The sequence below is a fragment of the Topomyia yanbarensis genome, chromosome 2 (assembly GCF_030247195.1).
Source record: "Topomyia yanbarensis strain Yona2022 chromosome 2, ASM3024719v1, whole genome shotgun sequence".
NCBI lineage: Eukaryota > Metazoa > Arthropoda > Insecta > Diptera > Culicidae > Topomyia > Topomyia yanbarensis.
The window spans coordinates 244263647-244285179 of NC_080671.1; the positions used below are offsets into that span (position 1 = coordinate 244263647).

Sequence of the window (21533 nt, forward strand, 5' to 3'; positions counted from 1 at the left end):
TTGCACATAATGGTTAAGATAATGTGCATATTGAATTTAATTATAAAATTAAATTATGGTTCATTGAGGTAATTATGATAAGCGTGCACGGCAACCCGACAGAAGAAGGTGTGCAAGTAAAACACCGGACGTATGCAAAAACGTCAAAAAGGGAGAAAAAAGGAAAAAAAACGTGAAAAAAGTCAGTAGAGAGGTTAGCGTTCAATCAAAAAGAGTGCGAGTACGAGCAAATGGGGGCTGATCCTACGGACGGTTCAAAAGGAGGGCTGTCGAGTCATCAGCAGTCGCCGGGAACACCTACGATACCGTTAACACCGAAGACACCACTCTGGCATCCGTACCATCATAGGCAGGAGATAAATAAAACATCCCCATCGTCACGAGGCGTGAGTATAAAATAGTGCCGCAAGGGTCAACGCCGGCAGTGAATATAAGAGCAAACCACGCAGCCGTGCGGATGCTATGTTCCAACGAGTTTGCCAGTAAATTCAAGATCAAAACGGCAACAACTATTCGGGAGCATCCAATAATCATCCCTCGGCGACGTCGGAGCGGTCCCGAGAGGAAAGTCCGTGCAGTCCGGCTCTTCCCAGGTCGGCAACACTCGTAGTAGCAACAACCACCACGACATTTCGGTTCGATCGCAACAGCCAGAGTCCGGTGCGGCTGGCCAAATCCTGAGGTGAACCGGTTTGGTCCACCGAGTACGTGATCAAGTTTCCGAACAAGGCGATCGAAACCTGTACAGCGGATTCGGATCTGCAAAGAAGACAGCATTACAGACCTCAATTGTTCAGACTGCCCGGGAAAGCAACCACAGCACGGGTGGAAAACGGTGGGAAAAACAACCGCCACTACCAATGCAACGGCATAGCAGCAAATTCATTTGCGGCGCCAGAGCGGTTATTGTGAAATTTGTCGGATCGAATATGTTGTGTCGGCGAACCATCTAGTCGCGGAAGAGCGCTGTGTATTTGTGAGGAATGACTAATTCGCTTAGGATAAATAAACCGGTGACGGTGGTCTGGAATAGGCAGCTCTCAAGCAATTCCCGGGGTCACATGATGACGACGGCCAACATCATTAAGGTGAGTGCACCTCTTTTTACCTCCTTCTAAGAACCATATGTGTTTTGGGGCAATTTTGGGACACGATTTGGGTAAAGTCAACTTTAATTTTACACTTGGTGCAGCTGATGATAAGCACCACTAGCAGTGAAGTGATTAGGTAAAATTGCAGTAATATAACTTTTCTACACCATTTTGGGCGAGTGGAATGCAGAATTTCAATTGTAGCATAAAGCGAAATATAACTTTCCTTTCATTTTCATTGCTTTGTGAAACAAATCAGCAATCTTTGGTGAACTCATCTTCACCACCATGAAACGAAGGGTTTGTCGGGCAAAACAATTCTGAAGCAGAATAATAGTTAACTTAGACTTTTTAAATATTTTGTAAAGAATCAATTAATTCCAAAAAAATTAAACTATGCTACTTCCCACCAAACCCGGAGAAATTGGTGTAAAACCCGGAGATTGCTCCCGAAAACCGGAGTCTCCGGGTCAAACCCGGAGGGATGGCAACCCTACTGGACAAATTCGAAAAATTAGATTCCTCAAAGTACAATGTCAGTCAATTTGATCAGTTTGATTAATTAATAAACAACTTCGCAAATGCAAAAATATATTACATAACATCACATTAATATATTGACTTGCGGTTTGATTATTGAAAAACCGATTTAATCCACCTAGCAGTGAGATGAGACATTTCTTACACATTTCACTGTTGGATTAGTTTGCAGAACTCACGAGAAGTAGGCACCCAACTAGAGGTGGGATGAAAACAGTTTCTAGTCTTGCACGAATAAAATCTCGAATAAACTGAATAAATTATAGAAATCAACAAAACAACCGAAATAAAAAAGTAAAGCAAAAAATGAATCAATAGGCTTTTAAATTCATAAAATGAGTAGAAAAATTAATGGAAATCAAAATTATAATATACACGAATCAAATTAGATTAGGTTTTTACATAAAAATTAAGATTATATTTAGAAATAGTTATAAGATTAATAGAACAAATTGACTCATACTAACAAATTGAATGAAATAAAACGAATGACTGAACATGAAATGCATAAAATTAAAGATATTAATAAAATGAATCAAATGAATAAAATGAATCAAATGAATCAAACCAATCAAACCAATCAAATGAATCAAACGAATCAAATGAATCAAATGAATCAAATGAATCAAATGAATCTAATGAATCAAATGAATCAAATGAATCGAATGAATCAAATGAATCAAATGAATCAAATGAATCAAATGAATCAAATGAATCAAATGAATCAAATGAATCAAATGAATCAAATGAATCAAATGAATCAAATGAATCAAATAAATCAAATGAATCAAATGAATCAAATGAATCAAATGAATCAAATGAATCAAATGAATCAAATGAATCAAATGAATCAAATGAATCAAATGAATCAGATTGAATCAAATGATTCAAATGAATCAAATGAATTAAATGAATCAAATGAATCAAATGAATCAAATGAACCAAATGAATCAAATGAATCAAATGAATCAAATGAATCAAATGAATCAAATGAATCAAATGAATCAAATGAATCAAATGAATCAAATGAATCAAATGAATCAAATGAATCAAATGAATCAAATGAATCAAATGAATCAAATGAATCAAATGAATCAAATGAATCAAATGAATCAAATGAATCAAATGAATCAAATGAATCAAATGAATCAAATGAATCAAATGAATCAAATGAATCAAATGAATCAAATGAATCAAATGAATCAAATGAATCAAATGAATCAAATGAATCAAATGAATCAAATGAATCAAATGAATCAAATGAATCAAATGAATCAAATGAATCAAATGAATCAAATGAATCAAATGAATCAAATGAATCAAATGAATCAAATGAATCAAATGAATCAGATTGAATCAAATGAATCAAATGAATCAAATGAATCAAATGAATCAAATGATTCAAATGATTCAAATGATTCAAATGATTCAAATGATTCAAATGATTCAAATGATTCAAATGAATCAAATGATTCAAATGATTCAAATGATTCAAATGAATCAAATGAATTAAATGAATCAAATAAATCAAATGAACCAAATGAATCAAATGAATCAAATGAATCAAATGAATCAAATGAATCAAATGAATCAAATGAATCAAATGAATCAAATGAATCAAATGAATCAAATGAATCAAATGAATCAAATGAATCAAATGAATCAAATGAACCAAATGAATCAAATGAATCAAATGAATCAAATGAATCAAATGAATCAAAGAATCAAATGAATCAAATGAATCAAATGAATCAAATGAATCAAATGAATCAAATGAATCAAATGAATCAAATGAATCAAATGAATCAAATGAATTAAATGAATCAAATGAATCAAATGAATCAAATGAATTAAATGAATCAAATGAATCAAATGAATCAAATGAATCAAATGAATCAAATGAATCAAATGAATCAAATGAATCAAATGAATCAAATGAATCAAATGAATCAAATGAATCAAATGAATCAAATGAATCAAATGAATCAAATGAATCAAATGAATCAAATGAATCAAATGAATCAAATGAATCATATAAATCAAATAAATCAAATAAATCAAATGAATCAAATGAATCAAATGAATCAAATGAATCGAATGAATCAAATGAATCAAATGAATCAAATGAATCATATGGATCAAATGAATCACACGAATCAAATGAATCAAATGAATGACATGAACCACATGAATCACATAAATCAAATTATTCAAATTAATTAAATGAATCAATTGAATTAAATGAATCAAGTTGATTTAATTCATCCAGTTAATACAATGAATCAAATTAATGAAATGGATCAAATGAATAAAAAGAATGGATGAGCAAAATGAATGAAGTAAAAAATAAATGAAATGCATAAATAAAACAAACGAATCAAATAAACAAAATGAGCTGAAGTGATAAAATGAAAAAAAGAAGAAAATGAGCAGAATTAAATGCATTGATTAAAATGAAAAATTGAACAATGGTAAAAGGTTATAAATTTATATAAAAAAATAAATTGAATCAAATAAATTATTTGGATGAAATGATTAAAACTGAAAAAGTAGTCAGATTATTAAAATGAAGAAACTGAACAAAATGAATAAACTGGAAAAAATTAATAAAATGCATACAATGAATACAATGAATGATATGAGTAAAATGCACAAAAAGAATAAGCTGATCAGAGTGAATCGAAAGAATGAAACGAATAAAATAAGTAAAATGAAGGCAGATAAACAAAACGAATAAAAAGATGAGGAATGAAATAATTAATTAAAATGAAATGGTCATATATTTGAAGCCAAAAACATTTTTGAATAAAGAAAATGAATAAACCGGATTGAACGAATTTGAGAACCATTGCATCAGAAAGTTTTGAAATGTTTTTGAAAATCCCATCTTCTGAGAAAAGGCTAATAAATATGCAATGGAAAGTCCATTAGGGCATCCATGCTTGTTTTTGGTTTTATTCTTTTTGTTTTCATGCTTCTTTACTTGACGGCGTCGTTTTAAGATTATCCGGTGTTTCTACTTTATTGTTGGACCTTAATTAGTTATCAGGAACCTGGAACGTTCAATTTGCTTTGGATTTTGAAGTTTACTTTTTGGCCACATATTCCCGAAAAAAATATTTATGTACAGAATAAAATTTACTGGTCCAGTATTTTAACGCGCAATTGAATATAGTAAAATGAGACAAGGTCACATGTGCTTTCAAGCCCCTTAAACAGAGAACGACAGGGAGAATGCGATTCGTGAATGAGACAGGTAGATATTTCAATGTTTTTATTTGCATTGAAGTAAATAGTGTGAAATGTCTAGGCTATGTCGATAGCATAAAAGCCGTGCATTCAGTTGATTGCAATGCAGTCTCTTTCCATTCATCCTTATAGCTTTCATATTGTTTCGTTCGGAATTCTCGTGCAGGAAATATGGATAAACAAGTCCTATACAGACCAATACTGTGAAAAAGAAATGGTTCAAACTACTCAGTATATCCAAATTTGGACGACGATAAGTTAGAAGACACATTGTAGTTGCATCCCCCAAGGAGAATGGGTACTTTGGGAGACTTCTTTTCTTGGATCTAATTTGTGGATATTTTTGGTCTTCGATCCGTTATTTTTCATGAAAGTTCGTACCAATACAACGAATGTGTAGCTGATACAACTCATGGTTCAGTCGCCTGCGCAACGTTCCGTCTTCCATCTGCACGCCATAGATGGTACGCAACACCTTTCGTTCGAAAACTCCAAGGGCGCGTTGGTTCTCCACGAGCATAGTCCAGGTCTCGTGGCCGTAGAGGACCACCGATCTAATCAGCGTCTTGAAGATAATCAACTTCGTGCGGCGGCGAATTTTGTTCAACCGGAGTGTCCTCTAGAGTCCAAAGTAGGCACGATTTTCCGCTAAGATCCGTCTCTGAATTTCTCTGCTGTTATCATTGTCGTCGGTTACCAGTGAGCCCAAATTCACGAATTCGTCGACCATCTCGATTTCCTCACCGTCAATCCTAACTCGGGTGGGAGGATCACATTGTCGTCTCTAGAACCTCTTCCTCTCATGTATTTTGTCTTCGAAACGTTGATGGCAAGTCCAATCCTGCTGGCTTCAGCTTTCAGTCTTTGAGCATATATTTCATTCAAAATTCAATAGAGATACGAATAGTTTAAAAATCGCACGTGGAATGTCTCTTTTGAAAATTTTCATCGTCAAACTTTCATATTACCCAGTTAAGCCAAATATTTTTTCTAATATAGCCATGAATTTCCTTAATTATAGTGTAGATACAGGCTTTGAATACAATTGAATTAAAGTTGAGTTGATGTAGCAGCAGACAAAAAATTGTTTTGTTTTCTCAAACCTTCGCAATTACAATTAATGAATATTTCAGATTGGCAGAAGATCTTATCACACAACTTAGAAACGGATACAGAAATAGCTAGATAGATGCGATAGAAGAGAGACAGAGAGAGAAAGAGAGATAGATAGATAGAGAGAGGGAAAAAAGAGATGGGGGGCGTGTGAGGAATGACAAATGATGGTTAATGCTGTGACATTATTTATATAGGTATAATATTATGATATATTGATTCCTACATTCTTATCATAAATAATGTAAGAAGTAATTTTTGCGCCATAACCAGTATAACCTAAATCTTGCAAAAGAGTTAAATTTTCGCTAGATTTTTGGGCTTCAAACATACAGTTGCTTTCGTTGACGCCACAAGTATAATTATATTAGAAATCTTTTATCTCACTACTAGGTGAATTACTTGTTGATCTGTGTATTGATATACCATCCAACATATACCTCATGATTGAACGCAATGCCTAATCCAAGGAATAAATACTAGAACTCACTGTTTCTTTATCAACACATTTTGTCTTTGAAGTGAACTTATATATTGATTTTTGAGAAATAGTTCATTTATTATAAAGGTAATTCACAAAATGTTCTCAACTTCGAATTCCTTGAATCACCATACCTCGAGATTCAAAATCGGTTTAGTTTTGCCCCTAAAACACCAGTAAAGCAATACACTGTATGAAACAATCCCATTTTTAATTAGTGGAAATTGGTAAGCGAGGACTAAAAATACAAAATGTTTAATATCTCCGCCGCTCGTACACAGATTTAGATAATCTATAGCTTGTTAGAAAGGTATTTTTACAAGCTTTCTATTTATGTGCAGTGAGTGTGTGTGTGTGACAATATTGTATTGTTCGAAAGTTATTTGCAAAAAACCTGCTGTGTTTTGACAAAATCTCCCATATCTCAGAAAGTAAACAACATATTAAAAATCAAAAATAATAGTGTCAAATGGCAATGTTAGGCCTTTCATTTGAAACTAATCTCATTAAGATCGGTTCGGCCATTGCTGAGATAATTACATGACATTTTGTACATACATACATACACACATACACACACACACACATACATACATTGTCTCAATTTGTCGAGCTGAGTCGATTGGTATATGAGACTCGGAAAAAGTTTTCAAAGTTTGAGCGAATGTAAAAAATGTAAAAAATGTAATGTAAAAAATCATAACTTTGTCATAAAAAACCTAAAGTTTTGGCGGTCTGAGGGAGTGGGAGCTAGAAAACTGGAACTTGTGCTTCTAATCAAACAATACATTACGCTACTCACTACACCACAGTGATTAAATCATGACAATATTATAACAGATTTGGTTAACCCAACATTTATTCATACATAGAATCTCGACATCCACATAACATGATCAGCCTCTTCATGACTTTACAAGTGTTCTCAACAAATTCCTTTGTTGGTATTAGAATTATCTACAACTTTACTGAATAGAGTAAGTCTCTATTTGAATTTGTTTGGAATCGAAAAAACGCGTTTGGAAATAACGAAAATTTTCCGAGCTAACCGCAAAACCAATGGTTTAGACGCTATTAATATAGAGCACAAAAATAACATTTTAAAACTCTACACTGTTTATGTTCACTAACCAACCAAAAGTTTACAATTTCGTTTACCATAAGCAATTTCGAAAAAATATTATTTCAGATATAGTAAGTATCTCAGAGCTAATGAGTATTCAATAGAAAATTCAGCCAAACTGCAGCAAGTTCTACTGCCCATGATCGCAAATCATTTCCATAAAAATTACATTCGTGCATTTAAAAATTAATAATCCCAAATATATGACAAATATGTGATCATGAGCAGTATATTGCATGTGAGTAAGCGATAATGATAGTAATACCATCATAAACCTAAAAGCTTAGAATATAACTTTGTCAAAAATGCAATAAAGCGTGCAACACGCCAGAAATAACAGATGTGCCATAACCGGGAACTTTCCCTTATTATTTTATTTAATACTATCAATTCCGCTTACAGGCAGCAAAAAAATCAAGAGCCAAAACTAATGCCCTTCAAATCTGGCTGTTTATGACGATAACATCTGAACATTAAGGCCACTTATGTTGCTTGTTGCATCAGTCATTTTACAACAATTTGAAAGAAACCTGTAAATTTTCATTGAATCTGATGTAGTAAAACGTGTCGTTGAAATATATCTAACAAAAAGCATCTTTCAAATATAACATCGCGATATGAACATTATATCGCAATTAGAAAAAAAAAAAAAGAGCCGGAAAAAACAGGGAGGTAACGAATCGAGCCCATTACCACCAACCATTTGTTTACTCCGTAGCGCGTTTTCGAACCATACCGTACCAACAGACAGGCACTTGGTTGAAATATAACATACAACTTCTTCTGAGTGCCATCAATCATAAGTTCACCGAGTTACGATTAGTAATTTTGGGGGAATTACGAATAAAACCGATCCCCTGCGACATTCTCCATAAATAAATTTTTTCTTCATTTTATTATGACAGGTTCTTATTTGTACGATTATGTACAGCATTTGAAGACAAATTAAACTTTCATTAATACGTCAAATGTCACAAAAAAAAAACAAAACAAACGACAGAAATGTTAATCGTCTGGATGTTAGATTTTGCTGGTGGATTTTATTGTTTTAACCAAATTAACCCTCTAGTTCCCAACACCGCCTCTAGGCGGTCTCTTTAAAAATCTAAATAAAACTACTAAAACATGATAGTATGTTGTCATCCGCACTTGTATTTCTTCCCAACGCTCACACCTTTGACACACACACATTGTTTGAATAATCGTAGCTATCTGTTAAAGGAAATTGAAGCTCAAAGTTGAAAATTCGATGAAAACGTGGAAAAAACTATTTTGTGTTTAGTGGTAATCTTCATTAAACAACTTTTAACTATTTTTGGAAATTTTAATAACTAAAATATTTTTTTTGAGTAGCCTGTTAGTAGCATTTTACTGTAGATGTGAATTGGTTTAGTTGAATAATTCGGAAGTTTAGCTTTTTTGGTAAAACACTTTGCCCACCTAAAGGCGGCGTTGGGCACCCGGGCGAAAAAAAATTCAGTCTTTTGTGATTACTTATCGCACCGAAACTAACTTTATGTGCAATTTTAGCTGAAAATAAGCATATTTTAAAATCTTTGTGTGAATGCTGCTGTTAGAATATGGATGTCCTTATCATTTAATTATATTTAGGGTAGTCTGGAGTAAGTTGGCGGAATCTTTTTTTCTCCTTTTGTATTAGACATATGGCACTGTTTATAGTCCTGCACTTCAAGTGCTGTGTAATACATTCTCCCATGTACTTATGTTGCATTACATTCTGTTTCGTTCACGTTAAGCGTTATGTTTTCGAGCATATTAGAGTGAAGAGCCCATTTTAGTCGTATTTGGGAGGGTGCCTCACCATTTCATTAATTACTCGTAATACAATTGATGCGATTCGTATGAATTGGCACCAGTATCTTTGCTTTCCAATGCGTTGAACAAAGATGACTAACTCTGCTCTAACCACCGGCTTCACATGGTTAGGGCGAAAATAGGCTCATTACCCTAGGTGTAGTTTTAAAATTTCAGGATTTCTGTTATTTAGAGCTAGTTCAAAGCTATTCCACGAATGACTAGTTTTTTCGATTGCGCGCAAAAAGAACTTTCCGTGGCCGTATATACAATATACGTAACCACAAACAAAAGTTCTTCTTTTTTGTTCGTTTACTTCGGAATTTTACCTGAAGAATCTCGAAAAATCCTCTTTTACACGATCTTCTTAAATTAAAAAATAAAACATGATAAGTGAAACCATCGCCAGCAGACGCTGGTCACTATAAATTAGAAGTCAACAATTAAACAACCAAAGCACTAGTGAAATACTCCTTAACTTTGGTAATTTGCGTTCTGATGGAGTCCAAAATATAAACCATCTAAATTCGCTTATGTTGAAGTAACTAGAAGAAAAAAAGGTTTTTTTTGTTTATTCGCCCAGGTGCCCAACACCGCCTCTAGGCGGCCTACTTATTTTAAAGCTTTAATGAAAAATTCATTGCTTACATGAATTATCAACATTATTTTCGTTTTTCTCATCACGAAACCCACCTACAAAAGTTTTTTCAAGCCAAATAAAAATTTGAGCACTAGCCCAGTGAGCTAATTTTCTGGCAGAGACCACTCTGCTAGATTTCTGTAAGTCTTGGTTTGGCAGCCCTGTCAGATTTCTGCGCGTATGCTGTCGGGTTAGTTGAGCTAGGGCGAACTCGGTTTCGCTCGCGTTTTCTGGCAAATTTTGACAGGCACCGAGCTAAACCCTGGCATAACTCGGACATAAACTGTGCAAAGATCCTGGCAATTCCTACCTGGTAGAATTTAGCACGAATCGAGCAAAACATCTGACAAAGATATGGCAGGAAGCGTGCAGAGATCTTGGTCGTACATTTCTGGCTCGATTCTGATTAAAAGTGAGCAGCATCGGTTGATGTAACCGCTTCTGTCAGAAACGGTTGTTGCATTTGAGCGAATTCGTTGCCAGAATTCTCGCACAAATCGCGCAAAATGCTCGCAGAAACTCTGCCAGCATCAATTTCGCTTTGCTAAACTTTTGCTAACTTTCTGCTTACCACGCTGACCGGGAGAGGGTTAAAGCTTTTCAAAACGCCATTTTTGAGTACGCATTAAATCTGCCTTTTGTATCATCAACTGTGCGCATTGAAGACGTGTTTGAACCATTTTATATTTTTGTTGGGTTTTGGAATAATGTTCACTGTTGGGATAAAACCGACACGCTGTTTAGATGGTTATGTATATTTGTGATCCATTACGAATGACTGGGGGAATCTTTGTGATAGTTCAATTCCACTATTATCACACTATACCAAAAGCAGAAATGCAGAGGAAGGCTTTTATTATGTGTATTGCTTATCAGTCACTTTTGAATTAAATTTTTTGTTTTATTTGGTCTCTAGGATTATCCTGGATAAACTTTATCACAGTGAGACGTTGATCTCTTGTGTACATCGTTGGGTCGTTGCTGATCAGAATCCTGAAAAGTCAAAACCTGAAGTAGGTAGCTTCATCGCCTGAATGAATTTTAACAGCAAAGAATGTACAACGTATGCAACTCTTCTCTTAATATAAAATGACATCGAAGGTTGCAATGATGTTCGGAAGGATTATTTGAAAACATCCATATTATGAAAAAATCATATAGGATGAAATACTCTTATTTATAACACTAAACTTTTGCACTTTCTTCCTTTTACTACGTGATAAACTACAATATGCACATATTTGTATCACACATACTTATCTATACATCACACTTACTTTCACTTTGACACACACGTGCATATTACATTTTCAATAATAAAGTGTAGCAAAAATTATTGTTCGTTCTCAGCGGTAGGACCCATTTCCTGCTATCCGACTATCGATGCACAAAACTCCAATGTATGGAAAAACAGCACAAAGACGGACTGTGATAGAAATGGAAAGGAGACAAAGAACTACGATCAAGCGACCGCCGCCGGCGGTGGCTGACTTAGACTGAACTGATTTTATTGCTCAATATCACAGGATCAATTACAACAGCAGAAAAGTATAAATGAGTGGCGAGGGGACAGTTAGAAATTGCGCTCTGCCGCAACATCCTCCCCCACCAAAACGAATGTTTTCCAATAATCAAATGCACTAAAATGATCGAGTACTAACTGAATCTGTTGACGGTACTGCTGGAAGATCATCCATGGAACGTTTCCTTCATTGTTGTTTTGTTATACAATAGAATCCCTAATGGTAACACGCTGGCAGTGAAAAATTACTTCGACGGTACACTTTCTGTTGATAAACACATTCGGGAATGTTGCGATTCGTGCAACTGGGAATTGATCTCGGAGTAGTAATGCATTCCACTAAGCGGCTGCAAGAACGCCCACACCGATTTAGCACCGCAGGGGGTTGATATTGCTAAGCGGCTGCATACTTGCCCACACCGGCATAGCTGAAGTGGCGCGAAATAACTCCGTAGCCGATTGTCCTCCAAAGATTCTACTGGAACTATCGGGTGGCAGGTTGTTGTGGCACGTTGAAATCCTGGTCACGGCACCAATGTTCGTTCTCAGCGGTAGGACCCATTTCCTGCTATCCGACTATCGACGCACAAAACTCCAATGTATGGAAAAACAGCACAAAGACGGACTGTGATAGAAATTGAAAGGAGACAAAGAACTACGATCAAGCGACCGCCACCGGCGGTGGCTGACTTAGACTGAACTGATTTTATTGCTCTATATCACAGGATCAATTATAATAGCAGAAAAGTATAAATGAGTGGCGAGGGGACAGTTAGAAATTGCGCTCTGCCGCAACAATTATTTTTTATTAAATTAATTTTTTGAGGAACTCACAAAAATCGGTCTTGCCAAGAACCTTCCAAATAAGTATTCAACACAAAAAATATAATTTTATTGGTTTTGTTACAACTCAGAAAAAAGGTATCTAAAGCTTTTGGTGTCGGTTTTAATCATACATCTCCTACAGGTTAAACCATTTAAAATTTTATTAGCCAGAAAATCACTATGAGATGTTGTTCCTCTGTCATAATAATAATTTTATAATGAGAGGTTGGTTAACTTGATTGCAATATCAGCCAGGGTATTCAGATAAATTCAATTTTCTTGAACGATATAGACACTGTGGGTATACAGAATAACTTTTGAACCAGAAGTCGTAGCCTATTACTTTTCTTGGAAAAGTTGTACACTGCACTAGTATCTGCCGGAGCTAGCATTGCACATTTTTAGAACACATAGGAAACTGTCTACACGAACTTAAATATTGTTGATTGTTTATCCATGTTTAATCATTTTCAAACTTTAAACCATTTGTGTCAAAATATAATGCAGCATATCAAATCAAAATTTTGCATTTAGTTAATGGTGATTGTAGTTCTAGATCGGTTTAACTGAATATGAAAATTTGTGCCACCCTAGTAGTCATATGTTTGTTAAACATGTATGTGAAAATAATGAAAACTGACGAAGCTACGGCATTTATCTTGAAATGTATCCAGTGAAAATGTAATCGTACACAGAGCATTCGTTGATTTTGATCCCTAGGACCATTTAAAAATCTGATGAAAAAACAACAATAAGATAACGATCATACAAATAAATATGCAAAGAGCTGCGAGAAGTTGTGACATATTGTGACATATGGGGGAGAGGGAGTAAGCCAGATCGTTACGTAACAATTTTTTTTCGAGGAATTTGTTACGTAATAGGGGAGGGGGGATAGAGAAATTTATGACAACTTGTTACATGGGGGGAGGGAGGAGTCAATTTTGGGCAACATTTGCGTTATGTAATTTATGAATGGTCTCTTACCTATCATTGACAATGGCATTGGCTTTAAATTTCCAAGCAAAAACGTGATTGGAACACTTCAGTGAACCACCTGTTTCTTCTCTTTTTCTTTTAGACAATACGGTGCACATGCGCCGGACATGTCATGCTTGTGGATAAGGGCCATTCATAAATTACGTAACATAAAATTTCCCAAAATTGACTCCCCCCATGTAACAAATTGTCACAAATGTCTCCATCCCCCCTCTTCTATTACGTTATTCATTGAATTTTTTTTCTTCGGTGAAAACATATTACGTAACGATCTACCTTACTCCGCTTCCTCCTATGTCAACATGTCACAACTTGTCATACCCCTTCCCCCCTAAAAGCGTTATGTAATTTATGAATCGTCCCTAAATAACTGTTTTCTTCGTTCCTTAGAGCGTTGCAGTAGTTCTGTGTAATGGTTGGGGTTTAGAGATAAAAAGAGGCATGAGTTCTCGCTCCTCCGAGTTTTGTTATTATTTTTTTCATCAGCTTATATGTCAAACATAAAATTTCAGAAACAAATAATGTACCGTTAGTAGCACAGCTGGCTGGCTTAATTGCAGAGGGGAAGGAGCTCTCTGGCTCGGAACTTCATTCTCATTCAAAAGTTCGGTTATGGCTTGACGTCGCAGGCAAATAACTCTTACGTATGTGTTGGTGACCATACTGACATAAAAAGAAATTCGTGTTGAACAATTACCAAGACTTGAACCGGCAATCAGTATCTCACAAAAGAAACCCCTTTACTAACTGAGCCATAGCGATACATAACAGCGTCTTCGCTAAGTGACATACATAAGTTTCGCTTGAGCGTGAACGATTCAAGCGAAACTTATGTATGTCAAGGAAATATTGAGCTGCAGACCGTGCATGGCATGGGTATGGGACATTGCAAGGTGACGTCATATGAGTAAAAATGCTCGAAGATATGACACGCTCAGAGAGCTTGTTTACATGGTGTTAGAATTTAAACGCAATTTCTTGCACTGAATCGGAACCAAAAATTTTCGAAGTCCATGTAAACAAGCTCACTGAGCTGTCATTTTTTCGAGCATTTTTACTCATACGACGCGTCATCTTGCAATGTCCCATACCCATACATGCACGAGCAGGAGCTCTGCACTTGGATCGTTCACGCTCAAGCGAAACTTATGTATATCACTTTGCCATCACGCTGTTATGTATCGCGTTAGCTCAGTTAGTAAAGGGGTGTCTTCGGTGAGACAATGATTGTCGGTTCAAGTCTTGAGTAATTATTTAACGCGAATTTCTTTTTATGTCAGTATGGTCACCAACACATACGTAAGAGTAATTTGCCTGCGGCTTTAAGCCATACCGAACTGTTATGAGAAATAAGTTCTTGGCCAGAGAGCTCCTTCCCCTCTGCAATCAAGCCAGCCAGCCAGCCGGTGCTGTGCTGCTAACGGTACGTTAGTTGTTTCTGAAATTTTATGTTTGACTATACTTATACAGCTAACGAAAAAAAAAAAAACAAAACTCGGAAGCCCGAAACTCAATGCCTCTTTGTATCTCTAAGCTCAAACCTTTACACAGAACTACTGCAACGCTCTAAGGAGCGAAGAAAAAAGTCGTTTAAGAACAAACATGACATGCCCGGCGCATGCAATGAGGTATATATAGGTGTGGCAGAACACACGGTTTGCTAGTGTTGGCAACCAAAAATATGTAAACAATCCAGAAGCACAACGGGTCGACGTCATAGCGGTCATACGATTCAATGGGAGCGGAACGACCGCTATGACGAAAGCAAGTCGATTTATACTGTGATCACTCACACCACTCATGTAAGATTCATCTTACGTATACCAAATTGCCATCTTTGCCAGACCTGTATATACGACATTGCGGCGCATGTGCACCGTATTGGAAAAAAAGAAAAAAAAACAGGTGGTTCGCTGAAGTGTTCCAATCACGTTTTTGCTTGGAAATTGAAAGCCAATACCATTTATAGTCTAGAGAATTCGTTGTGGTGGTTCTGACATTGTGCCCACCAAGTCCGCTCCCATCTTTTTCGCGTTTGCACGCACGATTAAATTAACTACATTTGATATTTGGTATACTCCAATAATTATTAACAAGTTCGTCCTATACGTTGGAATTTTTATTGAGAGATTCACTAAAACGTACACGCCGCACCAACTGCTTCTTAAATGCCGCTGTAAGGTTGCCAGTAAGCTTTTGGTGTAACTAGCAATTGTATTTGCTATTTGCGCTTTAAATTTAGTATGTAGCGGTAGTAATAAGCCTCCCATTTTGGTTTAAACGCAAGGACAATTTTTAAAACAGAATTTGATTGATTAGTTTAACTCATTTAACCAATTTTATCAATTCTGTAATCTAAAAAGAACTTTTGAATTCAGAATGAACGTGATGAATTTGGCACCACTTGCACCTGGTATAATCAACCTGCACAAAACGTTGCATAACGCAGTGCTGTTTTCTGGAACAATATGTGTTATCCTTTAGCCCTTCTCCTTTTGTGGCACAGACCTGTTGGTCCATATTTATTTAGCCCTTCGTTATGCAAAATCGCAATATTATGACAGATGGGCTAAGCGCGGCGTATCATGGAGCGCGGCCATTCTTTTCAATCGGGAATGGCCGCGTGGAATTTTGGGGAAATGCGCTAATTATTAGGATGCTATAAAAGTTATTCATCTTTGTATGCAAAACCCTTCGTTCATAATTTAGGAAATATTTCTGAACAAATCAATCGTGCGAATGCTCTGTGCACGATTACATTTTCACTGGATACATTTCAAGATAAATGCCGTAGCTTCGTCAGTTTTCATTATTTTCACATACATGATTAACAAACATATGACTACTAGGGTGGGACAAATTTTCATATTCAGTGAAACCGATCTAGAACTACGATCACCATTAACTAAATGCAAAATTTTGATTTGATATGCTGCATTATATTTTGGCACAAATGGTTTAAAGTTTGTACATAATTTAACATGGATAAACAATCAACAATATTTAAATTCGTGTTTCCTATGTGTTCTAAAAATGTACAATGCTAACTCCGGCAGATACTAGTACAGTGTACAACTTTTCCAAGAAAAGTAATAGACTACGACTTCTCGTTCAAAAGTTATTCTGTATACCCACAGTGTCTATATCGTTCAAGAAAATAGAATTTATCTGAATACCCTGGCTGATATTGCAATCAAGTTAACCAACCTCTCATTATAAAATTATTATGACAAAGGAACAACATCTCATAGTAATTTTCTGGCTAGTAAAATTTTAAATGGTTTAACCTGTAGGAAAAGTATGATTAAAACCGACACCGAAAGCGATACCGTTTTTCTGAGTTGTCGCAAAACCAATAAAATTATATTTTTTGTGTAAATACTTGTTTGGAAGGTCAGTTGGCATCAAGACACGAAGGCGATCGGTCGCATTGCGCGTTAGCAGTTTTCGTTTAGTACGAATTATAAGTTGAAGTTGAGTTGATTAAGGTTTAAGAAGAATAGCCTAGATTGGTGATTAAGCGGTGATAGGAGTATCATTGGATACCAATAGAATAGATATAGATAGTGGAAGAAAGCAAATGATGAAAAAATCATATTGGTCGGGAGGCGAAGCGCCAGACCCGACAGCGAAATGAAAATGGTGGTCGAATGAGAGTGTCGGTAGGAGAGAGTGTAAAACGAGAGAGTGGACGGTCTGCCATAAAGAGGGGAAGGGGTGAATGAACTGTCTCGTTGCGACAGACAAGCGAAGAGCGTGATTGTATTAGTGCCGGTTGATGATCGGAGCTGGAAAGAAGTTCGTGCTTATGGTTTGCGTTGTCGAATGAACGACAGCCAGCTGGACAGGAGCAAAGAGAGAAGCAAAAATTAACAGCAGCATATAGAGAGAACCTCAGAGTGGCAAGTTTACGGTGGTGAAAAAAAACCTGTTTTAATCCACCTAGCGGTGCAATTGTGCTTTTCTCTTTTCTCTAAACTATGGCACGGAGGCTTTTTATGTCCAACATATTTGTGGAAATGTCTATTACATTCTTAGTACACTTTGCACTTATACACAATGGCATGCCAGCCACGAACTTGATGAGCTACGTGTCGACGGTGAAACAATTGAAACAAAAAAATATCATACTCCATTAGCCTAATCAGCATTAGATCAATGTTATCTGCTTGCTAACTCATTTTGTCATGCGGGGGTGGGTATGTGAAGAGGACGAAAGTCCCATGAACGAACGACTCCCCAGCTTAAATTGGTATGCTTTGTGATATAGTCGTGGTCAAAAATAAAAATTCTATTTTTAATTTTTCCTATAGTTTATATGAGAAATTTCTGCGACTGGTGCGACTGGAAAATATTTTATACCGATCTCGAATTGATGAAGAAGAAATGGGGATAAATGGAATAAAAGAGAGTAGTCGAGTACATGTTAAGGCGATTGACAATTGCAGCAACTAGTAAGGCAACTAAGGTAAGGTTAGCATTAAGTTTCGAAACTAATTATAAACTAAGATATCAAAGACGGAAAAAAATGGATAGCATAAAGGCGAAAATGAATGATTGTCAAACTGTAGCGATGCAATCAATGAATAAGTTTTCGTTTATGGATGCAATGATACATCAATTAAAGACAATAAACATAGAATTTAATAAAGCTAATTTAAATGTAAATGAATTTTGTTGCTTGATGGGAGATTTTATAGAGCGAAATTTAGCTCTTTTTTCAAATATTTGGGGAGAAGAACTCACAGACAATGTACATAAAATTTACTCGAGACAAAATGGAATGGAGGTTCAAATAGCTCAAGTAATTACTGAGTTATTTAGGGTTAAAATTATATTTTTCCACAAGGATGGTGGGTTGGAAATTTTGCAACCACAATTCTGTAGTAAGACCGACAGATTATTGACGATAAAAATTCTGATTGCAAATACGGATGGTAAAGATAAATTTTATAGCATCGTGAGTATGGAGGAAAGCAACGAGGAAAATGTAAAAGAGCAAGAATGGGCAGTAGAGAAAGAAACGACAGGCTCAGTATACAAAGTAAAGGAGTACGGAACGCAAAGGATACTGCAAGTCAAAAGGATATTAGGAGATGGAAACTGTTTAATTAGAGCGGTAATGGATCAAATCAATAAACACAAGGGAGAATACAGATGCGATATGGAAGATATTTTGAAATTCCGGGCTATGATAGCAAATTATATGCTGAGAAATAAAGAAAGATTTAAAATGTACCTAACAGAAAGTTTGCAGGAAGGAGGATTCTTGAACTTCATTGAGCATACCAAACAAGCGGGAATTAATCTTGGACATAAAAGCATGGTAGCTGTTTCGGAAATATTGGATAAACAACTCATTTTGTACCAAACAGATAATCCAACTTTGGCGATAGGCGAGGAGAAGGAAAGGAAAGAAGATATCATACGAATTTTGTATACAGAAGAAGGGGCTAATAAGAATCACTTCGACAGTATAATGGGCATAGAAGAAGAAAGTGCTAGAGATGAGCGAAATCGTAAGAGAATAAAATAAATAAATCGTAAGACAATAGAACAAACGAAAAGAGAATTGGAAAGGAGTTCGAAGAGGAAACACTAAACATGGATACACAGGGAAACGGCAGTGAAATCGACCAGGGCAAAATTACAGAAAAAACGATGGAGTCAAATAATAGCGAAGAAGGAAATGGAATACTGATATTGATAGCATCACTGAATATAAGAGGATGTGCAAAACTGAAGAAGCGTCAAGAGATCGACAATATACTAATCTCCTATAATGTAGACATAGCGGCATTGCAGGAAGTAAATGTTAAAGCCGAAGCGATTTCAACAAAGAACTATGAATGGATGATAGGAGCAAAGGGGCAAAATAAATCTAGAGGACTAGCGATATTGATAAGATAAGATCATGTATCGAAATGAAGGAATGGAAAGAGATAGGATTTCAGGGTATATGAGTAAGTCTGTTCGTAAATGGGAAAAAATTATTCTGATAAATGTTCACGGTCCAAATAAGAAAGGATATTTATTTTACTCAAAACTAGGAAAGATAATTGATCAAGCAAATATTAGACCCAATCTCATACTAGTAGGTGATTGGAATGCACAGATAGGGAGAGATTTTGTTACAACCAACCCTCCCGCAACTTGACGTTTAGCCTAAGTTGCTTGAAACCACCGTGTTTCGAATGATGTCGCCACCATAGAACGCCGTCCACTAATTGCGATACTGTAAATTTCTATGCGAGAAAATAATTTCGTGACGTCTTTTACGAACTTGTTTTCTTTATTTACATTCGGAAGAGATAATCAAGATGATCATTTCAAAACAGCGTAATAATTTAAGATAAATACAAACAAGTAAGGATTACAAATTGTGCCGAATGTAAAGTATAAAATGCATGATTTGATTTGAGTTTTCCTCTCCCATTGCCCTTGAAATATCTTTCACATATGACAATTCTCGAAAGTTTGTCGTTAATCTTTAAATACATTTAGTTTTGTGATTATCATTTTTCACATCGCATTTAACAAAGGCAGGATTGACTTCGACTGTTTATTTCTGACAGTATAGCATCTAACTGATAGGTGCTACGACATGTACGGTGCAAAGGTTTCCACAAAAATCAGAAGTGATGACAGTTCATTTTTTATCGGAGAGGGAGCAAAATAGTCCAGTATCATTGTGTGTGTTTTTTACATTGCAATACAAATATTACTACCTAATATCTTAAGACTAAATAAAGGTGCTCACTAAGTAGTATAAGCGCCGCTTGTTTGTATGCTGATGATTCCAAAAAATCATGAATCATTTAAAAATAATGCATCGGAATAAAGATGCATTTTTATAACAAAACAACACCAAACGCCCAAAAAGTCTTCAAAAATGAATTATCGAAAGTAAAAAAAAATGAACAAGAAAATTTTCACTGTGAACAAGTTTACGCTTTTTTTAGAAATTGTTCTTGAATAAAAATTGATCCGCCATTTTAGACCCACAGACCCAAATAAAGTGGTTTCAACGATTTGTATAGGAGCTGTCAAGTTGTTCCCCCTCTGGTTACAACTGAAGATAGTGAGACTGTAGGTACAAAGCTGGGATGTGAAGCGAATAACGAGAACGGAGAGGAATTCAAAATGTTTTTGATGATGCATAAATTAAAGAACATATCTTCAGAGATAGGAATAAACACAGAAATAACATGGAAAAGTGGTAAAAGAGAAAGTCAAATTGATCATATAGTAAAACCAAGAGAAAGCAGCATTAAAATAAGATTTATCAAAGGATATTGGACTACGTTAGAGACGGACCACAAAATGATAGTAATGGGAATAAGAGCAAGCGAGAGATATAATGAACAAAAGAGTAAGAAGATGATCCAGCTAGATGCGTCAGCATTGAAATACGATAGCATAAAGGAAAAATATCATACAGCATTAAAGAAATATAAAGAAAACATGGAAAAGGGGACCAGTGTTAATGTTGATTTCAACACAATAACAGCGAAAATGAAAAAAGCAGCAAATGAGGTTCTAAAATCAGCAAGAGCACCACTAACACCCACAAGGAAAAACGCGTTGAATAGGCTGAGGAGAGCTGTAAATTTAGCAAAAAAAAACATCCACATATACTGTCATATAGGTGGAAATTGAGAGACAAGAGAATGGAATTTGAAACTGCAGTAAGAAGTCACAATGAAAGGAAAATAAAAAAAAATACAAAGAGCTTAACGATTTTCATGTAACAGTAAGAATTAGAAAATCCTACCAGTTTTTAAAGGGGTTCATGAATAGAACGAGATACAGGAAAAATCACATACCTATGAGTCATTGGAACGAAGCGGTGAAAGATAGTCAAGGACCTGAGATCAAGTTGATGGAAGAACAGGATACGTGTCCGATGACGAAACCACCAAAAGAGGAAGATATGTTACGTATTATGCAACAGCAATGTAACGGGAAATCAGCAGGAGCAGACGGTATAAGAATGGAGCATCTAAAATACGCAGACGAAGAGAAAGAAATGGCGGAGGTCTGGAGGAGAGTTTGGATTGAGAATGAACTGCCAGAAGAAATGAAGAAAACTATTCAAGTTCCAATACCTAAGAAACTCTCGGCAAAAGCAGTAC

At 35.6% G+C, this 21533-nt stretch overlaps 1 protein-coding gene across 1 annotated transcript in view; it reads right to left on the minus strand.

Annotated features, from left to right (window-relative positions):
- Positions 1 to 530: 530 nt before the first annotated feature.
- The window catches only part of LOC131680194 (uncharacterized), a 54734-nt gene continuing 33731 nt past the window's right edge, over positions 531 to 21533 (minus strand). The window contains exon 6 of the mRNA XM_058960913.1: positions 531 to 759. Within this exon, the coding sequence (XP_058816896.1) occupies positions 531 to 759 (229 nt within the window). The remainder of the gene's footprint in view (positions 760 to 21533) is intronic.